Here is a 27,975-nt window from a genome sequence, read left to right as displayed (position 1 = left end):
CTGCTCTAGAGGAGATCTGCATGGAGGAATGGGCCAAAATACCAGCAACAGGGTGTGAAAACCTTGTGAAGACTTCAGAAAATGTTTGACCTCTGTCATGTTTGACCTCTGTCATTGCCAACAAAGGATTGAGATAACAAAAGTTTATTGCAAAACAAATACTTACTTTCCACCATAATTTGCAAATAAATTCATTAAAAATCCTACAATGTGATTTTCTGGATTTTTTTCCTAATTTTGTCCGTCATAGTTGAAGTGTACCTATGATGACAATTACAGGCCTCTCATCTTTAAGTGGGAGAACTTGCACAATTGGTGGCTGACTAAATACTTTTTGCCCCACTGTAATTAGGTAACCAGGAAATGTATTTTATTGAATAAATAAATAAAATAAAGGACATCATGCATTACTTGTAAAATACATTTAATCCCTTAATACTTGGGCAACAAAACCAAAATCTAAAACAGGACAAAGGGCACAGATTTGAGTGGCAGTGGGCTATTGAGTCTCAGTCACTACATTGTGTGTAGTGTTTTTACAGTAGGGCAGTGACATAGATACTAAAGAGAGACACTCTTTTGCTGGCTTTGTTCTTACACCTTTGTGTTGTACAGCATATATAGCCATGTTGCTAATCTTACCAACCTTTAGTAACTGATTTCTCAGTCCAGCACACTGCCACTGAAGCCGACACCCATTTGTCTTTTGACAACGTACCAGACAAAATATCACAATGAAAGGCATAGCTACATTGTCTTTACATGGTCATTAGTACAATAATATATAGCTGTACATGATACAAGACACTTAACCATATATCAGCATAGGCATTATGTGTTAACAAGACAAGGTTTTGGTTGGCTTAGAAAGCCATACAGTCTATTATGTAGGACTACACAAATGATGGAGTGAGTATGTGTGAGTGTTTAAGTGCTTATGTGTGTATATAGGTGAATGTTAAGGGCCTGGTTCCATTTCAGTCCCTAGCCTATACCCCTTCCATTTTAACAGATCTGAAAGGACTGGATGGGTGTAGATAATAGGGTGATAGCTCCACCTCGCCCTCGAATGGATCAGATTCACATCTGTGAACTCTGAAGATCGAAATGGGGAAGCTGAAGATCGAAATGGAACCAGTAAGAAGTGCTTTGCAGTTGAGCAGGCAACCAAAGTCAAAGTGGAGCAAGAATGTATGACAAGAGCTCCCCCTGGCTTTGGAACCATAGCAATGGAATACCATGAAGCATCACAACAGGTCTGCCCCTAGTGGTGGGTTGGTCGTGGACTTGACTTGTTGACATGGCCAGTATTTGACTTCCTGACACACAAACATAACCTCTCACAACTGCATGGTCAGTGGTATTATACAGTATCATCATACAGCACAGATACAACATTGTCCGGCATGTCCCAGCATAATAAGATGTTTGACTGTCAGTATAACAAGCAGGCATAAAAATGATTCTTTGAAAATAAACTACATTTGTATGAATGGCTGAAGGTGGCTTTTTTTTTCTTAAATATTCTTTTGCGTTTATGGCACCTGGTATTCCCAGGCGGTTTCCGACCAAGTACTAACCAGGTCCAGCGTATTTTTTTTACCCCGTATTAGGTCCCTTGGCTCATCTCTGCAACGGGCTCGGGAGATGTGAAGGTTGAGTCATGCGTCCTCCTAAACATGACCAGCCTACTTCTTATTACACTGCTCTCTTAACCCAGATGTCAGCTGCACCAATGTGTCAGAGGAAATACTGTTCAACTGATGATTGGAGTCAGCTTACAGGCATCCAGACCTGTCACAAGGAGTAGCTATAGCAAGATGAGCCAAGGAAAACCCCACCAACCAAATCTTCCCTTACCCCAGACGGCACTGGGCCAATTGCGCGCCATCCTATTGGGCTCCCGGTCACGGCCGGTTGAGTCTGGGATCGAACCCAGTAGTGTAGTGGCGCCTCAGCACTGCGTTTGTCCGCTGCGCCAGCCTAGGAGGTGAGGCTGCTGTAGGTATGCATAGTACACAGTAATAGGTTAAGGACAGGACATTCAATGTAGTTTTACAGGAACAAGGTGTTGTTGGGGAGGATGGGACATTCCACTCATAAGGCTTGGAGGCATGGGGTCTCTTTATGGCTTGGATTGATAGGTGTTATAAAAGCACAGGGGAAACTATCACCTCTATTATCTTCGTTTTAGATGGAACAGACAAATCAATAGTATCCATTCACTGTTTCTTAGTGGTTGTTGTCTATGGAGAAAACTCAGGCAGACAAGCAGTGAGTGCAGAAACTTGTGGAGAGAAGGGATTCAATACATTACCCATGCTTGACAGTCATAAAGCACTGCAAATATATACAGTTTATACATATACATTTGAAAAAAGATTGATAAACCAACAGAGTACAATGTTTTGGACTCCTCCAGCAAAGTAGCAATACTTTACAATTAAAACAAGATAATTCCAGGATCTGTACGTGTGTGTGTGTGTTTAAATACCATGCCAATGTAAACCTCAACATTTTGTACAGACTAACATTAGTCAAAATACTGAACAGCGATCGGTGACAGACAAGAATAGTTGGTACTGTATTATCAAAAACTGTGTGAGAAGATGCATTTTTGATCTTGTACAACTGGCAAAATTGGCAAGCAACTATTTGAGGAAGTGACAGGCTATAAAAACAAAAAAGGAAGATAAATATTTTCCTTCAGTCATTGGCTAGTATCTCCAGAGGTCACTAGCCCTTGCTTCTTTCCTCTGGATTTTAGTACACCGGGCTGTTGCGGATCCCACAGCACAGGACCATACTAAAGGTCATCTCAAAGATCTGACAGGAGAGAACAAAGAAATGAGAGGGGCATTATGGGTCTCTTCATAGAGATGCCAGGGATCCCTTATCTTGTATGAGCTACACTTCCACACAAGCTACATCCTCTCTTTCATAATACTCACCATAATAATAGCAACTATCAGGGCAGCGATGCCAATCAGGTAAACCTTCTCGTTAAAGAGCTCCCTGATTTTTCCATGGCAGTCCTGTCAAACAAAATAACACATTTGAGTCTAAATTGTATTTTGTTGCGTATGCACTATATAACCAACATTCTGTCCTCATAGTTGGCCATAAGAGTACTTACTGTAGTGGAAGCGGAGACTGACTTGGGGCAGATGTCCGTTAAACCTTGGGTGATTAACGTAGTGAACGGGTTGCTGATGCCCCTACCACAGCATTCCAACTAAAAGAAAAAGGCACGTGTTAGTGGAGCTTTATTAGGGAGATGTGTGTCTGTGTTTGGATGTTGCTATGAGATTTCACTTTGTGTGTTTAAAAATCAGCATACAAGAGAGTTTTGGACAGTTATGCTTTTAGTTTAAGTATGAGCTTGACTTACCGTCTCATGGAAGGCCTTCAGCACAGCAGCTGCAGCCTGTTTCTTGTCCTGGTCTGTTAAAGTGGTTGCTACAGAGTTGTCGTACACATTGTCATAGAAGGTAATCAGCTCTTTGGAAATCTACAACCAAAAAGGACAGGATGTGTCTGGTCAGGTTATGACAGATATGGAACGCTGAAGGAATAACTGAATGTTTTATTTTTTTTATTTTATTTTACCTTTATTTAACTAGGCAAGTCAGTCAAGAACAAATTCTTATTTTCAATGACAGCCTAGGAACAGTGGGTTAACTGCCTGTTATGGGGCAGAACGACAGATTTGTACCTCGTCAGCTCGGGGATTGAACTTGCAACCTTCCGGTTACTAGTCCAACGCTCTAACCACTAGGCTACCCTGCCCTGTAGTTATTCTGCCCTCAGTTACTTTGTCATGATCACATTAGAGCCACACTATGACATCATCAATGGCTTTTAACTATCATGTAGTACTGTATGCTACGCTGTGTTTCAATATACATTTTGTTTTTGTGTGTGTGCAATGTGTTTCTGTGTGTAAGATCAGAATTAGTATGTGTCCTCACCGAATCTTTGTGCATGAATCCAAAGATTCCAGCTGCCACCTCACAAGCGAACAGGATCACCAAGCAGGCAAAGAACTGGAGGAAAACAAAGCCATTCATTCAGTGGACAATTTAGGGGATAGCTGGGAATGGGCTGGCTAGACCACATACAAGTGACTCTTTGCTGCATGGTGTTCTGTCTGTATGACTCACTGTTCCAAGAAGACACTGAGACTCCTGAATGGCACCATAGCAGCCGAGGAACCCGACAACCATCATCACTGCGCCAACAGCAATCAGGATGTGAACACCTAAAATAGATAGGGAGAGAGAATAAACAAAGACAACTTGGTCAATAGTCAATACTCTACAGAATATTGCTAGTGTGTTTACTCCTTTTTGATAGGTGCAGTCATCTTAACCATCACCAGGTGGCATGAGTTGGTGTTATTTATTTAGCCTGTTTTAATTCTGCCTAAATATGGAAACTTTGCAGTTATTTACACAACATGCTTGGCTCTCAATCCAATGCAATAAGGCATTCATGTCATGTCAAGACGCATCCAAACATTGTAGATAAATGTTATTCTTATGAAGAACATATGGCATAAGAATTTAAGAGAATGCAGGAGTGGGGAAGGATATTTTGTTTTCAGTTGAAAGGTTTATAATATCAAAGTAGTCTCTCGCCAGGCTCTGCATGTTTTGTTTTTACAGCTCCTTGGTGTGGTCAGATTTCATCAGCCCCTCCCATCATGCCTTGTGTTCATCCATCAGATGCTCAGACAGGGCTAGCATGGTAACCATGGAAACCCAGGGTAGCTCTACTGACCTTGGTGTGCTGGACTGATTTTACCCATAAATTCAATCATAAAACCTGCGCTTAGAAATAGTCCCACTATGCATTTAATGCCTAGGGCCTCACACTGAATGTCAATCAGGGGGTTTAGGTGATATTATACACTTCCTGTGACCTCATCATTAAACTTTAGTATGTGGTCCAGAGCAACAGTTGCCTGAGCCACCACTTCCCGAGGCACGTAACATTATTGTTCAGTTCTGTTTCCGTGATGACAGCCCTGAAGTTTTGCGGGGATAGTAGGCCCGAGAAGATAGGGCTGGTGTGAGGCACCCATTTATCGTCTGAACAGTGATTTAATTTTTTTTTTTTTTTACCTTTATTTTACTAGGGAAGTCAGTTAAGAACAAATTCTTATTTTCAATGACGGCCTAGGAACAGTGGGTTAACTGCCTGTTCAGGGGCAGAACGACAGATTTGTACCTTGTCGGCTCAGGGATTCGAACTTGCAACCTTTCGGTTACTAGTCCAACGCTCTGACTACTAGGCTACCCTGCCAAATGCAGACAAGGGTAGAAATGACTGACCACAGACAATATGTTCATTTTTAGCTCAAGAAATTCATTTCGTTGTGCTTTAGTTTACAGGCCTCTTCTCTTTCTTGTCCTCTTTCTTTCTCAGATAAATTCAGTTCATGGGGGCTTTATGCAAAGTATTACAGTACCAATTTTGATAAACCAACTTGGGGAAAAACACATCCTTGCTTGAGACTCTATACTGGGCTTTTAGTAGGGGTACTGTATGCCACTGTCTCCTATGATCTCTCCCTCTCCCCAACCATCATCCTTAAGACCTCTACCCACGCCCCACAGAATACACTGCTATCCCATCCCTCTACTCTGTCCTTGATAGATACAGAGAGGGGCCCGGTCACGATTTGGGTTCATGTTTTTTTTGTCCTGTATAATGTAATCTCAAAGCTTATTGGATTCTCATCCTCTCGTCCTCTCCCAGCCCCATATTCCAGTGAAGGGACACAGACGGCCAGGACAGCGCCTCTCTCCTGCCTACTCGCCTGGCTCATTTAAAAATCGATGGCATGGAGGCTGACCAAGTGCTCCTTCAATTTCCTTGATTGTGGCTGTGCGGCGGGGGGAATTGAATCACGGATGGGGAGCTTTTTACGAGCGCTGCTCAGCCATCCCTTACCATGACATCATAAGAATAAAACAGGGGCGTGACCGGCATGTTTAGCAGTGGGTCGATGCAGTATAACACCCTTCTCTCTCTTTCCCTTTTCTTTACCACTTGTTTGAGCTATATCCATCCGTTCATGCATTTGACCAATCTATGCATTATCAACAATGTATTTCCTTTCATCTATATACAAGTTCTAAAAATGTTGCTCTGAGAGTAAACTGGTTGGCTAAAACCAGCCGACTAGTCTGGAGGCCTCAGTTGGGTAATCCAAACAGCCTCAGAGGAAACTCAACATTTTTGTCTTTGTGACCAAGGTGCTTCCTGTGGTGAGCAGCAAAAACGTGTTTTTTTTTTCTTGTGGGAAGCGGTGGCACTGATGACACATGGTACCTCTCTAGATTTCATATGACCAGAGTTTGAGTCATCCGTCCTACCCACTTGTGTACTAGTGAGAACATGGTTGCTACCATAAGACATAATTGGATACCACTAAATTAGAGGGAAGAGTGAACAGAGCCTACACAGTCTTTCCATTGGGAAGAAAAGGGCATTTCAACCAAACTAGATGTTTTTATTATTACCCAAAAATGTAAATGTTAAAACACAAATAATGTGTAATTACACAAATATGGTGAAATAGTGTAGGCTTTGGTCTGAGGTAAAATAGTCTTTCTTCTGGTTGATTAATCAAGAGGTTCCAAACATCAGAGCCCCTGATGTGACCTACTCTGACCTCACTAACAGTGGATGAATGGTGACCAACACTCTCAGACAAAAAGGTGCTGTCTAGAAACTAAAAGGGTTCTTCGGCTGACTCCATAGTGGAACCCTTTGAAGAACCCCATTTGATTCCATGTAGAACCCTTTTCCACAGAGGGTTCTACATGGAACCCAAAAGGGTTTTACCTGGAGCCAAAACAGGTTCTCCTGTAGGGATGGCCGAAGAACCCTTTTTTCTAAGAGTGTAGCGCCCTGAAGAGACCAGGGGCCCATTCTAAGGATACTATTCACCTTTTGTTCATATCAGTTGACTAGTTCGATTATTATAGGCACGGAAGAATATTCTGAAAACTGCACTACATCAAGTACTGTATGTTTTAAATCCTTCAGGTAGAGATAAATAACACACAATGCTTCAAATGGATCTTATGTTTATTTGAAACACATATTGTTCTTGGGTGCATGACCAAGGATATACAGTACAATGGATTTCCACTGAGTTTCCACTGGTCATTGCTTGTATGGAAATTATATAACAAACACAGAGAGAAGTGCTGACCACACCCAGGTCATCTAGAAAAAGATTGACTCCTGACCTCATTGTGTTTCAGTTCTTGTTTTATTCAAACTATTAAAATCGGTCTCTCTGGAGCACATATGTCAGAGTCAAGGCCCGCGGGCCACATCCGGCCCGCGAGAAGGTTTTTTACGGCCCCTGGGATGATCTTGATTTATTATTAGAACCGGCCCGCAGACCGCAGCAAGCCGGCAGCCCGCAGATCTTTTACACGCACCAATACTACATTTCCCACAATGCAACGGTGACGCACCGAGCAGTAGGCTGCTTCATTTCAATATTTATTGGCACAGCAGTTGTCAGCATCACAGTAAAATTAACTTTCAGATACCCATCAAAAATGGCAAAACGGAAGGTGGACACTGAGAACCGGGGTTTCAAACAAGGTGGGAGTCAGAGTATTTGTTCACGGAGGTAGCTGGAAAACCTGTGTGTCTTCTGTGTGGAGAAAGTGTGGCGGTACTGAAAGAGTATAATCTGAGACGACATTATGAAACGAAACACGCGGACAAAAACAAGAATATGGACATGGAACAAAGGCTACAAAAGGCAGAGGAATTAAAACGAGGCCTCAAATCTCGACAGGCTCTGTTCAAAAAAGCCAAATCACAAGGCCAGGCTGCTGTCAAGGCCAGTTTTATTTTGGCAGAAGAGATCGCTAAATCAGCCCGGCCATTTACGGAGGGGGATTTCATCAAAAACTGCATGATTAAAGTTTGTGATGAAGTTTGCCCAGAAAAAAGGCAACTCTTTTTAAATGTGAGTCTGAGCAGAAACACCATTGCCGAGAGAGTAGACCAGTTGTCCATCAATCTAAAAGAGCAGCTTGTGAAAAAGGGAAAAGATTTCATTGCATATTCCTTGGCTGTGGATGAGAGCACCGACATTTCTGACATTGCCCAGTTGTCAATTTTCATCCGCGGAGTGGACTCCAGCCTAAGCGTGACAGAGGAGTTTTTGGCTTTACGTCCTATGCATGGCACAACTACGGGGCATGATTTGTATGAAGAGGTGTCAAGATGTGTAAATGAGATGGAGCTGCCTTGGGAAAAACTCGTGGGTTTGACAACCGACGGAGCACCTGCGATGTGTGGACACAGGAGCGGACTGGTGGCGAAGATACGGGAAAAGATGCAAGAGGAAAACGCGACAGGTGAGCTGACAGCTTATCATTGTATCATACACCAGGAAGCGTTGTGCGGTAAAGCCTTGAAAATGGAGCATGTAATGAGCATCATCACGCGCACAGTTAACTTTATCAGAGCCAAAGGTTTGAATCACCGCCAGTTCAAGGCATTTCTGACGGAGTTAGAAACGGAGCATGGTGATTTGCCTTATCACACAGAGGTGCGATGGCTAAGCCAGGGAAAGGTGCTTCAAAGATGTTTCGAGCTTCGTGAGGAGATTTGTCTGTTCTTGGACAGCAAAGGGAAAGACACAACACAACTCCGAGACGAAATGTTTCTGTGTGAAATGGCTTTTCTGTGTGACATTACGAGTCATCTGAATGCAATGAACTTGCAGCTGCAGGGTCGGGATCGTGTCATCTCTGATATGTACAGTACAGTGAAGGCATTTAAAACCAAACTGACTCTGTGGGAGACGCAGATGCGGAAAGAAAATTTGAGCCACTTTCCCAGCTGCCAGACCATGAAAGAGAAGCTCTCTACCAGTGCGTTCCCGAGCGCACAGTTGGCTGATAAAATAGGTATGCTTGCCGCTGACTTTCGACGCCGATTTGCTGACTTTGAAGCACAAAAAGCAGGTTGGAACTGCTCGGTAACCCATTTGCTGTTGATGTGGAAAGCTCACCACCAAACCTCCAAATGGAGTTGATTGACCTCAATGCAATGATGCACTGAGGGCAAAATATGCGGCAGTGGGTGCTGCGGAGTTCGCCCGTTTCCTCCCCGACACAATGCCCCAGCTGCGCATCCAGGCTGCTCAAACGTTGTCTATGTTTGGCAGCACATACCTGTGTGAACAACTGTTTTCTTTGATGAACTTGAACAAAACATCACACAGAAGTCGACTTACTGCTGAACACCTCCACTCAATTCTGAGGATTTCCTCAGCTCAGAGCCTTACCCCGAACATTGATGAACTTGTGGAAAAGATGGGACACCACCAAGTATCACCCTCAACCTCAAACAAGTGAACATTACTGTGCAATCACATATTTAGAGTTTTTACTCAGTTCAAGTTTAAAAGTTAAAGTTTAATATTTGTTTTCACTGCATGTTACTTCTCCTTAAACAAAGTGTTGTTTTTGATTAATAGATTTTTGCACTTTATTTTATTGTATTTCAATCCAATTATATTTTAAAAATATTTCAGTTGAGTGGATGATAGAAAATTGCTATTATTGTTTTTTTCTTTGAAGTAAATTTAGCCCACTTTTGCTAAAATAGAAAATATAGGCTACTGATGGTGCCTTGAATACCGGTTTCTTTCATTTAATGTTCATGTTATGGGGATTTTTATATAAAGGAAATTTGTCTTTTGTGTCTGTTGAAAATTAAAGATTACTGACAGAGCCATAAGAAAATATTGCTTTATTTATCTGATCATATTGGAATATATTTGTTAGGTTTTCAGTAGGTTCAATTAGGTTCACTAGACTATATGCGTCATTTAAAAATTTTTCAATGAACATTCGAACAGTCCGGCCCTCGGCTTGTAGCTAAATTTTTTATTTGGCCCTCCGTCCATTTGACTTTGACACCCCTGCTCTGGAGGATACATTTTCTTTGCGTGTAATAAACACTAAACTTGGAGTTAGATTCCAATGTACACTATATAGGCTAGTTACCGATAATTGTGTTAAGTTTAAATTCAATATGCCACAGACTACATTCTAAACTTAAAGGTACAGGTGTGACGTGTACCTCGTACAAAACGAAAAGCCACTGCTTATGTCACTATTTGAATGCGTCTTTGGCTGCGGAATAACATGTAGAGGCTGTACCAGCCTGTGCACATGAAAACTGATACAGCACCGTGGTACTGGATAGTATAGTACTCTCCAGAAAAGTTGTGTGCATGCGTGTGTGCACGCCTGTGAAAGCTAATGCAGCTGTTAGTCTCATTAAATCTCTGGGCAAGCAGCTGGCTCCGAGCCAGGGGAAAGACCCTTGAGTGAGAGGAAACAAGAGGTCCAACACCAGCTCTGGAACCAGTGCAGTCTATGACATCAGGTTCTCCACACCACAGTGCTAGAGTGCCCAGATGTGCTGCGTGGGGCCTATCACAGGAAGAGAAGGTATAGGCATGAGCGAAAAGAGAAAGAGAGCGATGGACTAGAGGTCGACCGATTATGATTTTTCAACTCCGATACCGATTAATCAGCCATTTATTTTTATTTGTAATAATGACAATTACAACAATACTGAATGAACACTTATTTTACCTTAATATAATACATCAATAAAATCAATTTAGCCTCAAATAAATAATGAAACTTTCAATTTGGTTTAAATAATGCAAAAACAAAGTGTTGGAGAAGAAAGTAAAAGTGCAATATGTGCTATGTAAGAAAGCTAATGTTTCAGTTCCTTGCTCAGAATAAGAGAACATATGAAAGCTGGTGGTTCCTTTCAACATGAGTCTTCAACATTCCCAGGTAAGAAGTTTTAGGTTGTAGTCATTATAGGAATTATATGACTATTTCCCTCTATACCATTTGTATTTCATTAACCTTTGACTATTGCATGTTCTTATAGGCACTTTAGTGTTGCCAGTGTAACAGTATCGCTTCCGTCCCTCTCCTCGCTCCTCCCTGGGCTCGAACCAGAAACACAACGACAATTAGCGCGCGCTAACTAGCTAGCCATTTCACTTCGGTTACACGAGCCTTATCTCGGGAGTTGATAGGCTTGAAGTCAAACAGCACAATGCTTGGCGCACAACGAAGAGCTGTGGGCAAAATGCACGGAAGTGCTGTTTGAATGAATGTTTACGCGCCTGCTTCTGCCTACCACCGCTCAGTCAAATACCTAGATACTTGTATGCTCAGTCAGATTATATGCAACGCAGGACACGCTAGATAATATCTAGTAATATCATCAACCATGTGTAGTTAACTAGTGATTATGATTGATTGTTTTTTATAAGAAGTTTAATGCTAGCCATCAACTTACCTTGGCTTACTGCATTCGCCTAACAGGCAGTCTCCTTGTGGAGTGCAACGAGAGAGGCATGTCGTTATTGCGTTAACTGTAAGGTTGCAAGATTGGATCCCCCCCGAGCTGACAAGGTGAAAATCTGTCGTTCTGCCCCTGAACAAGGCAGTTAACCCACCGTTCCTAGGCCGTCATTGAAAATAAGAATGTGTTCTTAACCGACTTGCCTAGTTAAATAAAGGCGTAAAAAAAAAGAGAATTTGGCAAATCGGTGCCCAAAAGTACCGATTTACGATTGTTATGAAAACTTGATATTGGCCGATTTAATTAGGGCCTTTCCGATTAATCGGTCGACCTCTAAGATGGACAGAGCAAGATAAAAACAAGAGGATTGAGATGATACAGAGAGTGGTAGGGAGGTGGAGAGACAAAACAAAGAGAAAAGAAAGGAAAGAGGGAGGTAGACAGAGCTGAAGAGGAGGAAGGAGAGAGTGCAACACAGATGTTAAACACAAACAGATGGGGACAAAGCTGAACTTCAGTGGAAAGTAACAGGCTAGAGGGGAAACTTTCTCAAGAAGAGGGTGGGGCAGTATGAGGGAGGAGACAACAGGCTAGAGGGGAAACTTTCTCAAGAGGGTGGGGCAGTATGAGGGAGGAGACAACGGGCTAGAGGGGAAACCTTCTCAAGAAGAGGGTGGGGCAGTATGAGGGAGGAGACAACGGGCTAGAGGGGAAACTTTCTCAAGAGGGTGGGGCAGTATGAGGGAGGAGACAACAGGCTAGAGGGGAAACTTTCTCAAGAGGGTGGGGCAGTGTGAGGGAGGAGACAACAGGCTAGAGGGGAAACTTTCTCAAGCGGGTTGGGCAGTGTGAGGGAGGAGACTGCTGAGGATTTTTTTCCTTTCATTTAAAAAGAAAAGCAACAAGGACCATGCTCTGAAGAGAAAAATACTTTATGTAATGGGCAGGCTGTGATTATTACTCCTTTTTGTGCTGTGTGTACATTAATATCCCTCTCCTGTTCATTTGTTTTTGCATGTTTCAAACAAGCGAGTAAATTGTTGAAGGACATACAAACCCAGTTGCTGAAAAACAACCACAGTCTCTTGGTTTCTCTTAATCATCTTTGAAGTGGCTGGAGAGAATACATGTCAAAATAATGCCCTGAAAACACACCATCATTGGATCTGCATGGACATTTAGATCTGCATGGACATTGTGCATTGTGAATCAAGGCTAAATGGCTGTAGTTTCTTCTATTGCAAGTTCACTTCCCCCTCCATTTGACCTCCTTCCTTATTGCGATCTGTTTACCCTTCTGACCTGAATTCACAAATGCTAAAAATGAATGACATAACAAGGAAGATGAAGCCAATTCTGAATGCAGATTTTGAACGTTGCAGCTAGTGAAAGTTGAGGTCAGAGAGAGGACGTTTATGAAGGCAGTTCACCGCACTAGGAAGGAATTTCATGTGGAGTATACAAAAGGGCGAACAAGTTTGACCCCCTGAGTAGCTGGACAAATCCCTTGCTGATGTTAGTAACCTCAACGTAGTCATACAACCACAGCCAACTACACAGTATCTGACGGTGAAGTGTGAGTGATGCCACACTAGAGCTGAACATGACAGAGGAGTGCATCTGGGGGTCATATAGTGGAACACCAGCTTTTTAAGACATGCAGAGTCCAGACTCTGGAAGCAGTTCAGTGTTACATAAACCATCCAGGCTCCATTACTGTTAAATAATATCTCTACTTAAAGGACAGTATCTAGAGGAAGTGGTAGCGAGAGGTATGAGCAGGAGTGAAAATTTAGACTCCTGGGGCAGGGGTGGCGTTAATAAGCATCTTCTGGAATCTTCTCCCCTCACGGGTGGGCTTTTACTGGAATCTATCAACAGAATAGTAGACATAGTACCGTGTGTTTTCTTCCACTGAGTGTTTAATGGACCAGTAGAATTACCCTCTTACCGCTCTCCTCTGTCCAACCTCACAATGCTTGAGAGGAACCTGAGTACCACCCAAGTCCTGATAAAGTTACATGACATTTCACTGTGTTTGTTGTTGTAGTTAATGTAACATTTAATCACACTTATTTTAATTTGAGATCTGCTCTCGTTCTCTGTCCCTCAATATAGGTTGATTGCGTAATGTAAGGTAATGTGGGTTGTGTTGAAAATGTGGTTATAGGTCAAAGGCCTATATGTTTGTCTTTTCCTGTGAGGCTGGGTGTCTAACTTCCTGTGCACACCACAAAGGTTCTTGCTCTCTGCAATACAGTACTGTGTTGTGGTGAGGCGCCCAGTTTCATCTGAACAAAACCAGACTTAGTCTCAAAACATTTACACTTTGGACCAGAATTGTTCAAACATCATACACTGGATCTGTACTCACTAACAGACCACTGGAGCAATAAGCAAGTACACTTACCCTTAACTTTCACAATCTCTATCTGGGAAAGTTGCTTTTAGAACACAGAGCTACTATTTCAAAAGTTCCAATGAATCAACATCGATACAATATCACCCAATTATCAAGCTATGACAATAATGATGAAATTGTGTCCTTACTTGCTTATTTTCCAAAGTATAACATTTTTACAGTATATGTCCAATACCAAGATTTGATTTACTTCACCTTTATTTAAATAGGCCATGGTGACAAATTACAATATAGCAATTAAACACTGGATTGGTAGAATGTGCAGAAGATGAATGTGCAAGTAGAGATACTGGGGTGCATAGGAGCAAGATAAATAAATACAGTATGGGGATGAGGTAGATTGGATGGGCTATTTACAGATGGGCTATGTACAGGTGCCGTGATCTGTGAGCTGCTCTGACAGCTGGTGCTTAAAGCTAGTGAGGGAGATATGAGTCTCCAGCTTCAGTGATTTTTGCAGTTCGTTCCAGTCATTGGCAGCAGAGAACTGGAAGGAGAGATGGCCGAAGGAAGAATTGGCTTTGGGGGTGACCGGTGAGATATACCTGCTGGAGCGTGTGCTACGGGTGGTTGCTGCTATGGTGACCAGTGAGCTGAGATGCAGTTGTACAGTAGCAAGGCTGCAGTACTTACTACTGCTACTCTCACAAAGCAGATCAATAGCCTTATGATAGATCAATAACCTTATGATATCCCCTTGCACAGAGGTGGACAAACTACAGCCCATTCAATCAGGCCACTGCTGGATGTCTAAAACTAGATAGAAAGTATGTGTAGAAATTATAATAGGCCTATACATTTTAAAATAACTGTCGGCTCTCTGGCCCCCAAATTAATTTTGACAAACAACTTAGGGGAAAAAAATTAATATATATGTGGTCCTCAAGACTAAAAGTTTGCCCACCCTTGCCATAGCAGGTATCGCTATCCTGGCTGTGCAGCCCCTTCAGTTGTCCCCAGTCATCGATGGCAAGCCACTGAGCTGGGACAAAGGGGGCTGTGTCCATGGAGCCCCATGAGGTCATGGGTCAAGGCCTGCCCAGGCCATTACAGTGGAATTTCCCATCACCATCCCTTCTATTCCAACTTTACAGACTATGTCCTAAATGGCATCCTATTCCTTTCATATTGCATTACTTATGGGCCCTGACCAAAAGTAGTGCACTTATGTAGGGAGTATGGTGCCATTTGGGATACATCCAGTCTCCGACCTAACGAAACACACAAAATGGAAGCTGATAATACATATGAGCGACCTACTAGTGTCCCTTCCACTAGAAATGTTGTACTACAAGAAGAATACAATAAACACTTTCAAATTGCACAAAGTGAGTGGGGTAATGCGTTCCTCTAATAGACTATTTCAGGATATCTTAATGAGTCTTCACTTTGCCGGAATTGCTTAATTGTTGAGACAGTCGCATTCAAAGATTTGAAGTTGGTCTTACATTTGAAGCTATGCCTTGTAATGACTGGGAACTTACAATATTGTAGATGATTATAATGTCATGCATTATACAGTTAGACATCACTTGAGTAAGATGGATGTTAGTAAGCTGATATCTATGTTAATAACGTCTGGTTAATCATGACAGGCCAATGACCACAGTAATAAAATGGAGAGCTTTTGTCTCTTAGAAAACAACAATTAACCTTGTGTAAAATGCACAATCTCGACACAAGGCTGTGTTTATCATTGTCTTACTCACAAAAATTACTTAGAAAAGCGCTTTGAATGATTTTAATGTCGTAACCTTAAGAAAGAGAAGATATGATGACAACAATCAATTACTCCCTTTCCTGTTGCTATTTAACAAATGCCTCTTACAGAACTTGGTTTCTAAGAGCCACGAGATTTCCATTAGGTCTGAAATATAATTATGGTCAGCATTATGCCAAGATCCCTTTAAGAACAGGGAGGGAAGAGGACCCAGAGAGAGAGGCCTAGTGAGAGACGAGGAGTAGTGGGGGGTAAGACAGGAGAATATCAAAGTGGACATAATAGTGAAACTGAAAACCTGATCCACTTGGTGTGTGGAATCATTGTCATGGTCAGAAAAACAGACAGTTGATCCTCTCTGGAGAATTTTCCAAGCCTCTAAAACATGTCAAGGCCTTACTGTAGGCTAGGAAAATGACAACATAAAAATGATGTTTACAGTTTTCAGAATAAGAAATGTGTGTGTGTGCACTCAGCAACAGTTTCTCAACAGAGATAATGCATAAACACTGCTTTGGCTTCTTCTATTTGAATGTGACACTTTCGCAACACATTCGGGGTTAGAGTGCTGCGACCCTTGCTTAGGGTTCTGTTGGTCTTCTTTCAGACAGAAATAAAGACCTCAGCTATAGAACATAGCCCATGACACCCAGCTGCTAACTAAGAATAATACGATTACCAGACGGGATCTCCCTTTTTAGTGCAATGGGAAAATCCCTGGCAACCTCAGTCCAGAATACACACATAGTGGACTGCCACAAGAACGATATTATTCAGTGAATTGTGAGGTATAAACCCAATACTACTGTCGCAGTACTTGTACTAAACAAAACTCCCAAAATACCTTAGGGTACTACACATGTAAATGTTTGGTAGATACACAAGTCTTATTCTGTATGTGTGGGTAGTAGTTGGGTAGTACCCTAAGTATGTGTGGGTAGTAGTTGTCTCTGGAAAAACATGTTTCTTGCTCAACATCTAAGCAACATAGGCTACATACTTCCTGATAACACTGGAGACCTATCATTCTGTAAACCCCTTCATAAAAAGGTTAACTGAGGGAATTTACAATTCCTCACTGATGGCATTCATTTTTCCAAATGAATCCACAACCCTGATTGACAGAAATCAAATGAATCCCCATTTTGAGTCATTTAAATAAATGACTTAAGTAACCCTAAAGGAACTCCCATTACGTTTGATCATTTTGGCCATACTGGTAGAGAAGTGGAACCTGACATTTAGAAAACACTGAGGGATCAGTGGAGCATTGGGATACTGTTTGTTCTGCTTGACCTTGTCCCTGAGCACTCCAGGGGAGTACAACGACACAATGGACCAGGTGTCAAATAGAGAGAACCCAGCTCACAACACCATGTTTATAACACACATATTCACCATGTTAAATGCATGGTACAGTATAGTCTGACGACAAGGAGGGAGAGTTAAAGTACTTACTGTTTAAGAAGGTGGTTGGTGCTTGTTGGCCGTCAAACTTCAACTCTAGCAGGCTGCTGGTGTGGCCGTCATGTCGAAGCCACAGAGCCACGCCCAGGACCACACCTCCTGCGAGCTGGACAGAAGAGAGGGAATGAGAAAATTGGAATAGACACATGCACTCACATAGAAGAACCAATATTAATTGACCTTGCATAATTCACTTTGAAGCCTTATTTTGTTAAGTGTAGGAAACAGAACTTCAGTGTTGTTCATGTGTTGTTCATTTTCATATATATGTTCTTTGCAGACTGAACATCGTCACTTCCACCACCCTCTTCTCCAAAGCAACAGTGTCTCTGCCTAATCTCCCTGCCAATGTAGGAGTCAATGGCGATATTGATGCGGTAGCACAAAAAGGGGCTCTGAGGACGACACCTTCACTGGACCAGCACACACCATCACCACCGGTTCCGCATCTTGAGTGGGGGTCGGAGAGCTGACCTGAGGAGAGGCCTTGCATGCGAGGATGCATCTATCATTCGTAATGTTTTACAGTAACATGTCAAACTGACCCTTTACAGAAATAGCTCGCCACAAGGTTAGAATATGACTCAGCGCTAAAGCCGACCTGGCCCCGAAAAGAGTATATAAGGAGAGTGCCTTCCTTAAGAGGGCATGATAGTGCTACTTGACTTATCACCGACGGACAGCTCGTGATACTTCAACCATCAACCTAAAAGGTCATATCTGACTTTCATACTCTAGAACAGAGAGGCTCCTTTTGTAGGGCTAGCCCCTCCCCTCAGAACAATTAACCCTGGTTAATTAATCAATTAACAATACAAACCTACATTTTCCATGAACTAAACATACTAAAGGATATACATTGCAACACGGTTTTAAACAATATCACAACATAACATTTACAACATTACATCACTACTGACAATATCTTTCAATATGCCCATATGCATTAATGAGCCATTTGGGACAGGCACTATAAAGCCAATCCAATTCCCTTAGCTCGGGTCCTTTTCCAGCTTACCCGGAAGCTACAGAGATGGAGAGAGAGGAACAGAACAAACAAACAATGCGCTCATCCACAACATTGATAAGTATAATAATTATTGTATCTCTCAAATATGAACATTGACAAGTGTGAAATGCATGCACCAAGACAGAAGTTAATTTGTGTGTCGACCCACATTGTTAACTTATCTTATAATGGCGCAGGGAGGAGTGATGAATATGTGTGTGCGTTAAAGAACCAAATGCTGCCCGCGGCCAGTGACGGACTTCTACGTCACAGAGACATTGAGACAACTACCCTCCACACTCCTCGTGCTGAATAAATCCACCTCCTAACCAAGGTGGGTGAATAGCAACAGTGGTGTTATAAGGGGTTTTGTCTCGAACTATTCTCTTCACTAATCAGTAAATCATAGTACAAACTTCTAGTAGGAGAAACAGATACTAAGTGATTGGATAACGCTCTGGAGAAATTGTGAGTGGAAGAACATACTCTTAGGGGACCAACCAGGTCAACGTGCGCTAAGGTTGACGGTTAGGAGGTGGATTTATTCAGCACGAGGACTGCTTGTTGTAATACATATAGAAGGCATTAATAGTAGTAAGTGTTTTGATGATTGTTGATGTTATGGATTAAGGACAAAGAAGAAACTGTAATAAGTGTACAACTGTGTGACTTGCAAACTAGACCCAAAACCATAGGGGAGAGAACGCCTCTGACACTCCTGTTCTCGGGGAACAAGTCTAGTTTCTACACTAAAGACAATATGATGGTTTGGACAGAATAATCATCTTATTGCAACAGGTATCTTCTGTATTAATATTCAAGCAGTATTAACCGATGGGTGCAGGCATTAAATCGTAAATCGTTTGTCTAGATACCAGAGTGATTGGGAACCTTACAAGAGCAACGGCAGGTGAAGAGTCTACTCTTTGGGAACCCTACAAGAGCAAAGGCAGGTGAAGAGTCTACTCTGGAACCCTACAAGAGCAACGGCAGGTGAAGAGTCTACTCTTTGGGAACCCTACAAGAGCAACGGCAGGTGAAGAGTCTACTCTGGAACCCTACAAGAGCAACGGCAGGTGAAGAGTCTACTCTTTGGGAACCCTACAAGAGCAACGGCAGGTGAAGAGTCTACTCTTTGGGAACCCTACAAGAGCAACGGCAGGTGAAGAGTCTACTCTTTGGGAACCCTACAAGAGCAACGGCAGGTGAAGAGTCCACTCTTTGGGAACCCTACAAGAGCAACGGCAGGTGAAGAGTCTACTCTTTGGGAACCCTATAAGAGCAACGGCAGGTGAAGAGTCTACTCTTTGGGAACCCTATAAGAGCAACGGCAGGTGAAGAGTCTACTCTTTGGGAACCCTATAAGAGCAACGGCAGGTGAAGAGTCTACTCTTTGGGAACCCTACAAGAGCAACGGCAGGTGAAGAGTCTACTCTTTGGGAACCCTACAAGAGCAACGGCAGGTGAAGAGTCCACTCTTTGGGAACCCTATAAGAGCAACGGCAGGTGAAGAGTCTACTCTTTGGGAACCCTATAGGAGCAACGGCAGGTGAAGAGTCTACTCTTTGGGAACCCTATAAGAGCAACGGCAGGTGGGAACCCTATAAGAGCAACGGCAGGTGAAGAGTCCACTCTTTGGGAACCCTACAAGAGCAACGGCAGGTGAAGAGTCTACTCTTTGGGAACCCTATAAGAGCAACGGCAGGTGAAGAGTCTACTCTTTGGGAACCCTACAAGAGCAACGGCAGGTGAAGAGTCTACTCTTTGGGAACCCTATAAGAGCAACGGCAGGTGAAGAGTCTACTCTTTGGGAACCCTATAAGAGCAACGGCAGGTGAAGAGTCTACTCTGGGAACCCTACAAGAGCAACGGCAGGTGAAGAGTCCACTCTTTGGGAACCCTATAAGAGCAACGGCAGGTGAAGAGTCTACTCTTTGGGAACCCTACAAGAGCAACGGCAGGTGAAGAGTCCACTCTTTGGGAACCCTATAAGAGCAACGGCAGGTGAAGCGTCCACTCTTTGGGAACCCTACAAGAGCAACGGCAGGTGAAGAGTCTACTCTTTGGGAACCCTATAAGAGCAACGGCAGGTGAAGAGTCTACTCTTTGGGAACCCTATAAGAGCAACGGCAGGTGAAGAGTCTACTCTTTGGGAACCCTATAAAGAGCAACGGCTGGTGAAGTCTACTCTTTGGGAACCCTATAAGAGCAACGGCGGGTGAAGAGGCTACTCTTTGGGAACTAAAGATGCCTGGTAAAGGTACTCTAAGTCTGATTGATATTATCTAAGATCCTGAAACACGCCTAATGGCACCACAAAGGCTAATATCAGAATAAAAGGGCAGGCTACATAACCAGGCCAGTCCGGCGGGCCTGTGAGTCACCTGTTAGCCGGGTGACATAAGAACTTGAGTGAGACAAATTGGGGTACCTCAATGGTCTTCTAGCAAAATCCCCCACCGCGACAATATCCCTTTTACTCCATGCTTTACCTAAACTGACAACTTTTATACAGCCCAGGTTTCTATTTCAGCAGTGTCTGGTTTCTCCCTGAATTTGGATGAACAGTGAAAAGCATTTTCTACCATAGCCTCCATTTTGGCTCTGAGAACGGGGGACTACTTGGCCCCCTGTCTAGTGCCTCTCCACAAACTGCAAAGAGCTGAAAATAGGAGGACAGAAGAAGTGGGGAAAGTGAGGCGTTATTCAAAGATTCATTTCTGCATAACTGTTTTATTCTTTTCAGCCGTATAGCAGCTGGGGACGCCAAGAGTGGATTGGTGTTGACAGGTCTTTACGGTTGCCATTAGGATGGGGAGCATTGGTGCTTAGGTTATTAATCTACACAGCACCGATTCTGCCGCAGCCTCAACAAACACAGGCAGCACAACTCTGAGGAATGTCCAGACAAGTGGAGGACAAAGGAGGCCCTGCTCACCCACCCACTCCCCCAGAGTCCTGTTAGCCCCCTGCCCTACCTTATGATAAGAAAGCACAGCCACATCTGTTAACAGCTGCATAACAACACAGAACACTGGAAGAGATCACCACCCCACCTTCTCTGACAGTGGGGTGGTGGCTGTAATGCTTCAGATGAAGAGAGCTTTCACTAAGGCTTCCTTGTACCTGGAGTCAGGGTCTCTACAAACTACTACTGTACCTCTGCCCTGCAGTTGGTAAAATCCATCTGACTGGACTTAACTCCAAAAGGTTTATTAGGTTAGTGAAATGTAATATATCTAACCCATATCTTCCCAGCAGGAATATGTTAAGACTTAACCTAAGTTAGCTGTATATTAATCATGGTCCCTCTGGTTGAATTCATTCCTGAAAATAGCCTCCCCTACCCAGCCTCTCTTCTCTTCTCTCCTCCACATCTCCCTCAGAGAGCTTCATTCCACCGCTGAGGCTCGCTGCTGCCTGGCAACCAGATCAACACTGCAGCCTGCCAAAGGGTGAGGCCCCCGAACGGTTGCATTCTGGAGCAGCCAAGAGAGACGTCTGCACAGTCATTTCTTTGGGGATTTTTGTAATTTGGACATGAATATACTGTATCTAGTACTTGAGACAGACACAGACCCCGAGAAACAGTAAAGTGTACATAAATTACATTAATATGATACTGTATCATACAATGTTTAATATAAACTTGTTATTAACTTTGTTTTCTCACAAATGGAAAGAGTCCATACTTATTTCCAAATTCTATATTGAGGCCTAATGGTCCCATAATATATAAAGTAAAAACATTCCTTAGGTGTTGCTATGGAAAAACTATGAATAAGAGCAGTGGATGAAGTCCAGTGTCTGGGAAGGCATGCCAGTTCTCTGCAGCTCTATTGTCACCCTCCTCTTTTGGGAGTCTTCCCTCGCTGTTGCTGTTCCCAGTATGGGCAAGGGCCGCTCTGATATCCACTGTAGACACACTATGAGGCCCCCCCCACCCCGCAATAAGTCAGGTCTCATCTCTTTTCCCAACAGACTGGCCTGCGAGCAACCTGCAGAGACAGGTGGCTGCATGGGGAAAATAACAGAGGTAGCATGTGTCAGTGCACAGTCAGTTTGCTTCCACGCCAGGGGGTCTCAATGAAGAAGGGAACTTTGGACTCCTTTTCCTATCAGGACACCAAAGCCTTATGAGGGCAACAGAGATATTCCACTGTGTTTTATTCTCTGTGTGGTTTCTGCGGTAAAGATTCCACTGTAGGATGTTAAACAGTTTGGAAAGTATTTCATGGTTCTATCCCAAGTACAGTGCTTCTTTCCATTGCCTCCTCCCATCCATGTACTGATCAAGCCCCAATCTACTTAGAGTTGGTTTTATAGGCTACAAAAAAGATGTCACCACAGACAAGTCACTATTCCACTAACATAATTATTAGGTAACAAAATATTGTTACTATAGAAATGACAAAGATACGACACAGTTGTGAGCATTCAAATCCAATCCATTATTATTAATATTATCAAAGTGGTACGAGGCCAACCAAGTTACTTGCAAGTGAGTCTTCTGAAAATCTCAGGGAGACCATCCAACCATTTCATAATATTAACCCTATCAGATTAACTTAATCATGCCATTTCCATTTTAGCTAAAAAGTTAAATTCACAGAAAAACAATACACCAAAACAGCTACTATCTTCAAGTACACATCATGACTGCTTATCTGACTTCCCTCAACTCCTTCCTGAGAAAGAGCATTTTCAGCATGTTCACCGAGTTCGAGAGATAAATGTGTCACTTATCTGTGTGAGGAAGTCCAGTACATGTTCTTCCTGTACTATGACCGGCAAACACAACATAGTATACCTCAGTGCCAGAACCCCACTGTGTTTCCCCTTTGCTGTATTAGAACTGTATCCTGATTAGAGGTCGACCAATTATGATTTTTCAACGCCGATACCAATACCGATTATTGGAGGACCAAAAAAGTCAATACCGATTAAATCGGGTGCTTTTTTAAAATGTATTTGTAATAATGACAATTACAACAATACTGAATGAACACTTATTTTAAATTAATATAATACATCAATAAAATCAATTTAGCCTCAAGTAAATAATGAAACATGTTCAATTTGGTTTAAATAATGCAAAAACAAAGTGTTGGAGAAGTAAAAGTGCAATATGTGCCATGTAAGAAAGCTAACGTTTAAGTTCCTTGCTCAGAACTTATGAAACCTGGTGTTTCATTTTAACATGAGTCTTCAATATTCCCAGGTAAGAAGTTTTAGGTTGTAGTTATTATAGGAATTATTGGGACTATTTCCCGCTATACCATTTGTATTTAATTAACCTTTGGCAATTGGATGTTCTTATAGGCACTTAAAATGAGTATCTCTCAGTCTCCACAGATGACTGCTATGCCACACCCCAGCCCCTACTATAATTCATCCTTTCCAACCTTCTTCATGACTGAGCCAAGACTCACAATGAATTTCACTCCCACATTACAACCCACATGCACAAGTGCGGGTCTTGGCTAGAGGTCGACCGATTTTGATTTTTCAACGCCGATACTGATTATTGGAGGACCCAAAAAAGCAGATACCGATTAATCTGCTGATTTTATTTATTTATTTGTAATAATGACAATTACAACAATACTGAATGAACACTTATTTTAACTTAATATAATACATCAATAAAATCATTTTAGCCTCAAATAAATAATGAAACATGTTCAATTTGGTTTAAATAATGCAAAAACAAAGTGTTGGAGAAGAAAGTAAAAGTGCAATATGTGCCATGTAAGAAAGCTAACGTTTAAGTTCCTTGCTCAGAACATGAGAACACATGTAAACTGGTGGTTCCTTTTAACATGAGTCTTCAATATTCCCAGGTAAGAAGTTTTAGGTTGTAGTTATTATAGGAATTATAGGACTATTTCTCTCTATACCATTTGTATTTCATTAACCTTTGACTATTGGATGTTTTTTATAGGTACTTTAGTATTGCCAGCGTAACAGTATAGCTTCCGTCCCTCTCCTCGCTCCTCCCTGGGCTCGAACCAGGAACACAACGACAACAGCCACCCTCGAAGCAGCGTTACCCATGCAGAGCAAAGGGAACAACCACTCACAGTCTCAGAGCGAGTGACGTTTGAAACGCTATTAACACGCACCCCGCTAACTATCTAGCCATTTCACATCGGTTACACAAGCCTAATCTCGGGAGTTGATAGGCTTGAAGTAATAAACAGCGCAATGCTTGACGCACAACGAAGAGCTGCTGGCAAAACGCACTAAAGTGCTGTTTGAATGAATGCTTACGAGCCTGCTGCTGCCTACCACTACTCAGTCAGACTGCTCTATCAAATTATAGACTTAGTTATAACATAATAACACACAGAAATACGAGCCGTAGGTCATTAATATGGTTGAATCTGGAAACTATCATCTCGAAAACAAGACGTTTATTCTTTCAGTGAAATACGGAACCGTTCCGTATTTTATCTAAGGGGTGACATCCATTCCTCTAAATATTCATGTTACATTGCACAACCTTCAATGTTATGTCAAAATTACATAAAATTCTGGCAAATTAGGCATCCCAAACTGTTGCATATACACTGACTCTGCAAGAGAAGTGACACAATTTCACCTGGTTAATATTGCCTGCTAACCTGGATTTCTTTTAACTAAATATGCAGGTTTAAAAATATAGACTTCTGTGTATTGATTTTAAGAAAGGCATTGATGTTTATGGTTAGGTACACATTGGAACAACGATAAGCAACGCATGGATTATATGCAACGCAGGACACGCTAGAGAAACTAGTAATATCATCAACCATGTGTAGTTAACTAGTGATTATGATTCATTGATTGTTTTTTATAAGATAATTTTAATGCTAGCTAGCAACTTACCTTGGCTTACTGCATTCGCGTAACAGGCAGGCTCCTCGTGGAGTGCAATGAGAGGCAGGTGGTTAAAGCGTTGGACTAGTTAACTGTAAGGTTGCAAGCTTGTCAGCTCGGGGGATTTAATGTGGAAATCTGTCGTTCTGCCCCTGAACGTGTCAGTTAACCCACCATTCCTAGGCCGTCATTGAAAATAAGAATGTGTTCTTAACTGACTTGGCTAGTTAAATAAAGTCTAAATAAAAGGTGTATAATTTATATATATATATATAAAAAACATTGGCCAACTGTGTCCAAAAATACCGATTTCCGATTGTTGTGAAAACTTGAAATCGGCCCTAATTAATCAGCCATTCCGATTAATCGGTCGACCTCTAGTCTTGGCACAGTCAATGATTTTTCACATGCAGTGTCCTCACCTAATCTGGGGTCACCCAAAGTAGCCTTGGGGATATGTTTACAACAATAGTCCGGAGGTCTACCAATACATGTATTTCTGATTGTTGTGGTTCTATACACGCTCTTAAGAATACTTCTGCCTAATCATCAATCAATAACATATCCCTATAATAAAAATATACATCTCAAGACAGAAGAATATGGAACGAGCTGCAACAAACACTCAAACTGGACAGTTTTAACTGGATCACTTCATTCAAAGACTCAGTCATGAACTCTTACTGACAGTTGTGGCTGCTTTGTGTGATGTATTGTTGTATCTACCTTCTTGCCCTTTGTGCTGTTGTCTGTGCCCAATAATGTTTGTACCCTGTTTTGTGCTAGTGCCATGTTGTGTTGCTACCATGTTGTGTTGCTGCCATGCTGTGTTGCTGCCATGCTGTGTTGCTGCCATGCTGTGTTGCTGCCATGCTGTGTTGCTGTCTTAGGTCTCTATTTATATAGTGTTGTCTCTCTGGTTGTGATGTGCATTTTGTCATATATTCTTAATCCATGCCCCCGTCCCCGCAGGAGGCCTTTTGCCAGGACGTTATTGTAACTGGCTTGCCTAGTTAAAAAATATGTCTTCTGACTAAAATGTTATACCAGACCAATTTACACAAGTGAATGGTTCACACAGGGACATAAAACGTCGAAGGAACCTTTCACTTCCACTAATGAAAGGATGGAATGAAAATCTGCTGGGTTTTGAAAAAGTTGCATAAACGTTTGTGGTCTTTTTTGTCAAAGTTTCCCTCCATCCAAATGAGTCATCCACATTTAAAGTTCCCCAATGAATCACAGATGCAAAGGCATTTCTGGGGATTTACACAACGATTAACGGGCCTCTTATAGTCAAACAAAAAATGGCAGAATTTAATCAAGTTCTTTGGAGACAAAAACACTACTGAAAATTAGGGGTGTAAGTATGAGATTACGGAGGGACAACATCGAGGTATTCCAATCTAAACAACGCCTGAAATGTGATCTGTAACCGAAAACGGACCACAACCTATGTTCTTAGTTCCTGCAGTCATATTCCGGGCAATCATACCCTGCACTCGGTTATTATTTCTATCGTTATTTTAGTTAGCAACATAATTTCGAATCTTCACATATCGTGACTGTCTGTTCCCGATGCGGTCCCTAAAATATGGCTGCTCTTCTACCCATATTCGCGATAAATAAGAACGCACCTCATACCGCCATATGGCAGCATAGGCTACGAGTCTAGGTCTATTCAAAAACAAAACCGCTATTTTTATTTTATTTGAATAAAAATATAAAAATTAAATTAGACTACAACATCGGCAGGCCTATTTGGGTGAGGTTTCCCCCAGATCGTATACCTATTTGTCAACAACATCAACAAAAAATACAAAATAAATCACGAACTATTTTTAGAAGGAAGAGGGGGAGGTTACTGCCCCTATAGACAAACAACCAAATGCTTGGCCAGTTAAAAGTCTATATTACAAGAAAAAAGTCTCACCCAGAAGATGAAGTTGAAAAAGAAAAGCATGTATTTGATACATTTAGTGCAGCCTTCGACTCCCATAGTTGAAATATTCAGATCCCTTTCGGTGGTGAGGCGACGGGCAAGAGACACAAGCCTAGGCTGTTTTTGAATGAAAATAATCCGATTTATTTTTGCCACTGGACTCTTTGTCGAGGTCGACGGCAACACCCAAGTACTACCCGCCCCTTAAAAACTAGGTGGAAGAGACTCAGACTGCTCGTCAACAAGATATGTAGGATACGCAATCCTTTCACGTGACCCGTCTCAGTTTTTTTTAATAAGCCTCTCTCCTTGCACACATTTCGAACAATATTGTTGTACAACGGTGCCGCCTACAGAGAAAAAGGGGCATGGCAGTTTAGGGGACTATGTCTATTGGGCCAGTGGTGAGTTTAGGGCCGCTATTATACAATTATTGTTAGGCCTACTACAAGACCCTGAGTGTGCATAGAGTCGACTTTTTTCTTCCATATGTTTATCTGTGACTGGGGCTCCAGGTAGCATGGCATCAAACTGTTGGGGTCTGTGTTGTACTCAGTTTTGCATGTTTGTAGGCTAACTAGTTTAGGGTGTAGCCATTCCCTTTGGCCTATAGAGAAGCTACATACAGGCTGCTGTATCATATGGAGTGATATTGTTATTGACATCCTGACAGGACAGGTTAGCTCAATTACTGAGAATTTGTAGTGCATGCATTTTTCATGTCTCATGCAAAGACCCAAATCGAGTCTTTACATTTGAAAAGCCAAGTTGGAATACTTCCAGAATATGGCAATTCATCAAGTGTGATTCTTTGGGAAGCTATACCTCACAGTCACACCACATTTCTAGAAATCACCACCAAATTTGTATAGGATATAAAGTGAAGATCTGCTAACCATGTGTATGTGTATGTGACAAATACATTTGATTTTATTTGATCTTGCATAGCAGTATTCCAGCATACAATAGGCCTAGGCTACTTTAAAATACAGTATGTTACAAAGACACAATGACAACAAAGATCATAAGTAATGTAGTAATACAGGCTTAGATTTGGGGATAGAGTAAGGCAGTCACACTAGCTCATAGTCATTTATAAATGACTATTTGGTTATGTTGAAATAACAGTTGAACAGCAGTGAATCTTCCAGATGGTGTTTTAT

The 27,975-nt window shown here is 42.1% G+C and overlaps 1 protein-coding gene and 1 long non-coding RNA gene across 12 annotated transcripts; one reads left to right on the top strand and one right to left on the bottom strand.

The window, feature by feature from the left end:
- Positions 1-407: 407 nt before the first annotated feature.
- Positions 408-27,058, bottom strand: LOC118393958 (CD81 antigen-like). The gene is made up of 8 exons (XM_035787199.2): positions 26,804-27,058; positions 16,992-17,106; positions 4,164-4,261; positions 3,972-4,046; positions 3,392-3,511; positions 3,137-3,235; positions 2,952-3,035; positions 408-2,826 (listed from the first exon to the last, which is right to left on the bottom strand). Exons 1-8 carry the CDS (start codon positions 26,867-26,869, stop codon positions 2,764-2,766), a joined length of 720 nt encoding a protein of 239 aa, XP_035643092.1. The 5' UTR covers positions 26,870-27,058; the 3' UTR covers positions 408-2,763.
- On the top strand, positions 18,471-21,918 carry LOC127907364 (uncharacterized). Of its 11 annotated transcripts, none has more exons than XR_008064257.1 (5): positions 18,471-19,214; positions 19,258-19,601; positions 19,672-19,843; positions 19,885-20,013; positions 20,057-21,918. It is a non-coding gene; the product is annotated as an uncharacterized LOC127907364 (long non-coding RNA). The 11 variants fall into 11 exon arrangements; XR_008064258.1 differs by having other exon boundaries at positions 18,880-19,002; positions 19,046-19,214; positions 19,885-21,918; XR_008064256.1 differs by having other exon boundaries at positions 18,471-19,085; positions 19,301-19,601; positions 19,885-21,918.
- Positions 27,059-27,975: the final 917 nt, after the last annotated feature.

This window comes from Oncorhynchus keta, chromosome 14 (genome assembly GCF_023373465.1).
Source record: "Oncorhynchus keta strain PuntledgeMale-10-30-2019 chromosome 14, Oket_V2, whole genome shotgun sequence".
NCBI lineage: Eukaryota > Metazoa > Chordata > Actinopteri > Salmoniformes > Salmonidae > Oncorhynchus > Oncorhynchus keta.
Note: the sequence above shows the minus strand (reverse complement) of the source record. Positions and strands in the feature narration are given on the sequence as shown.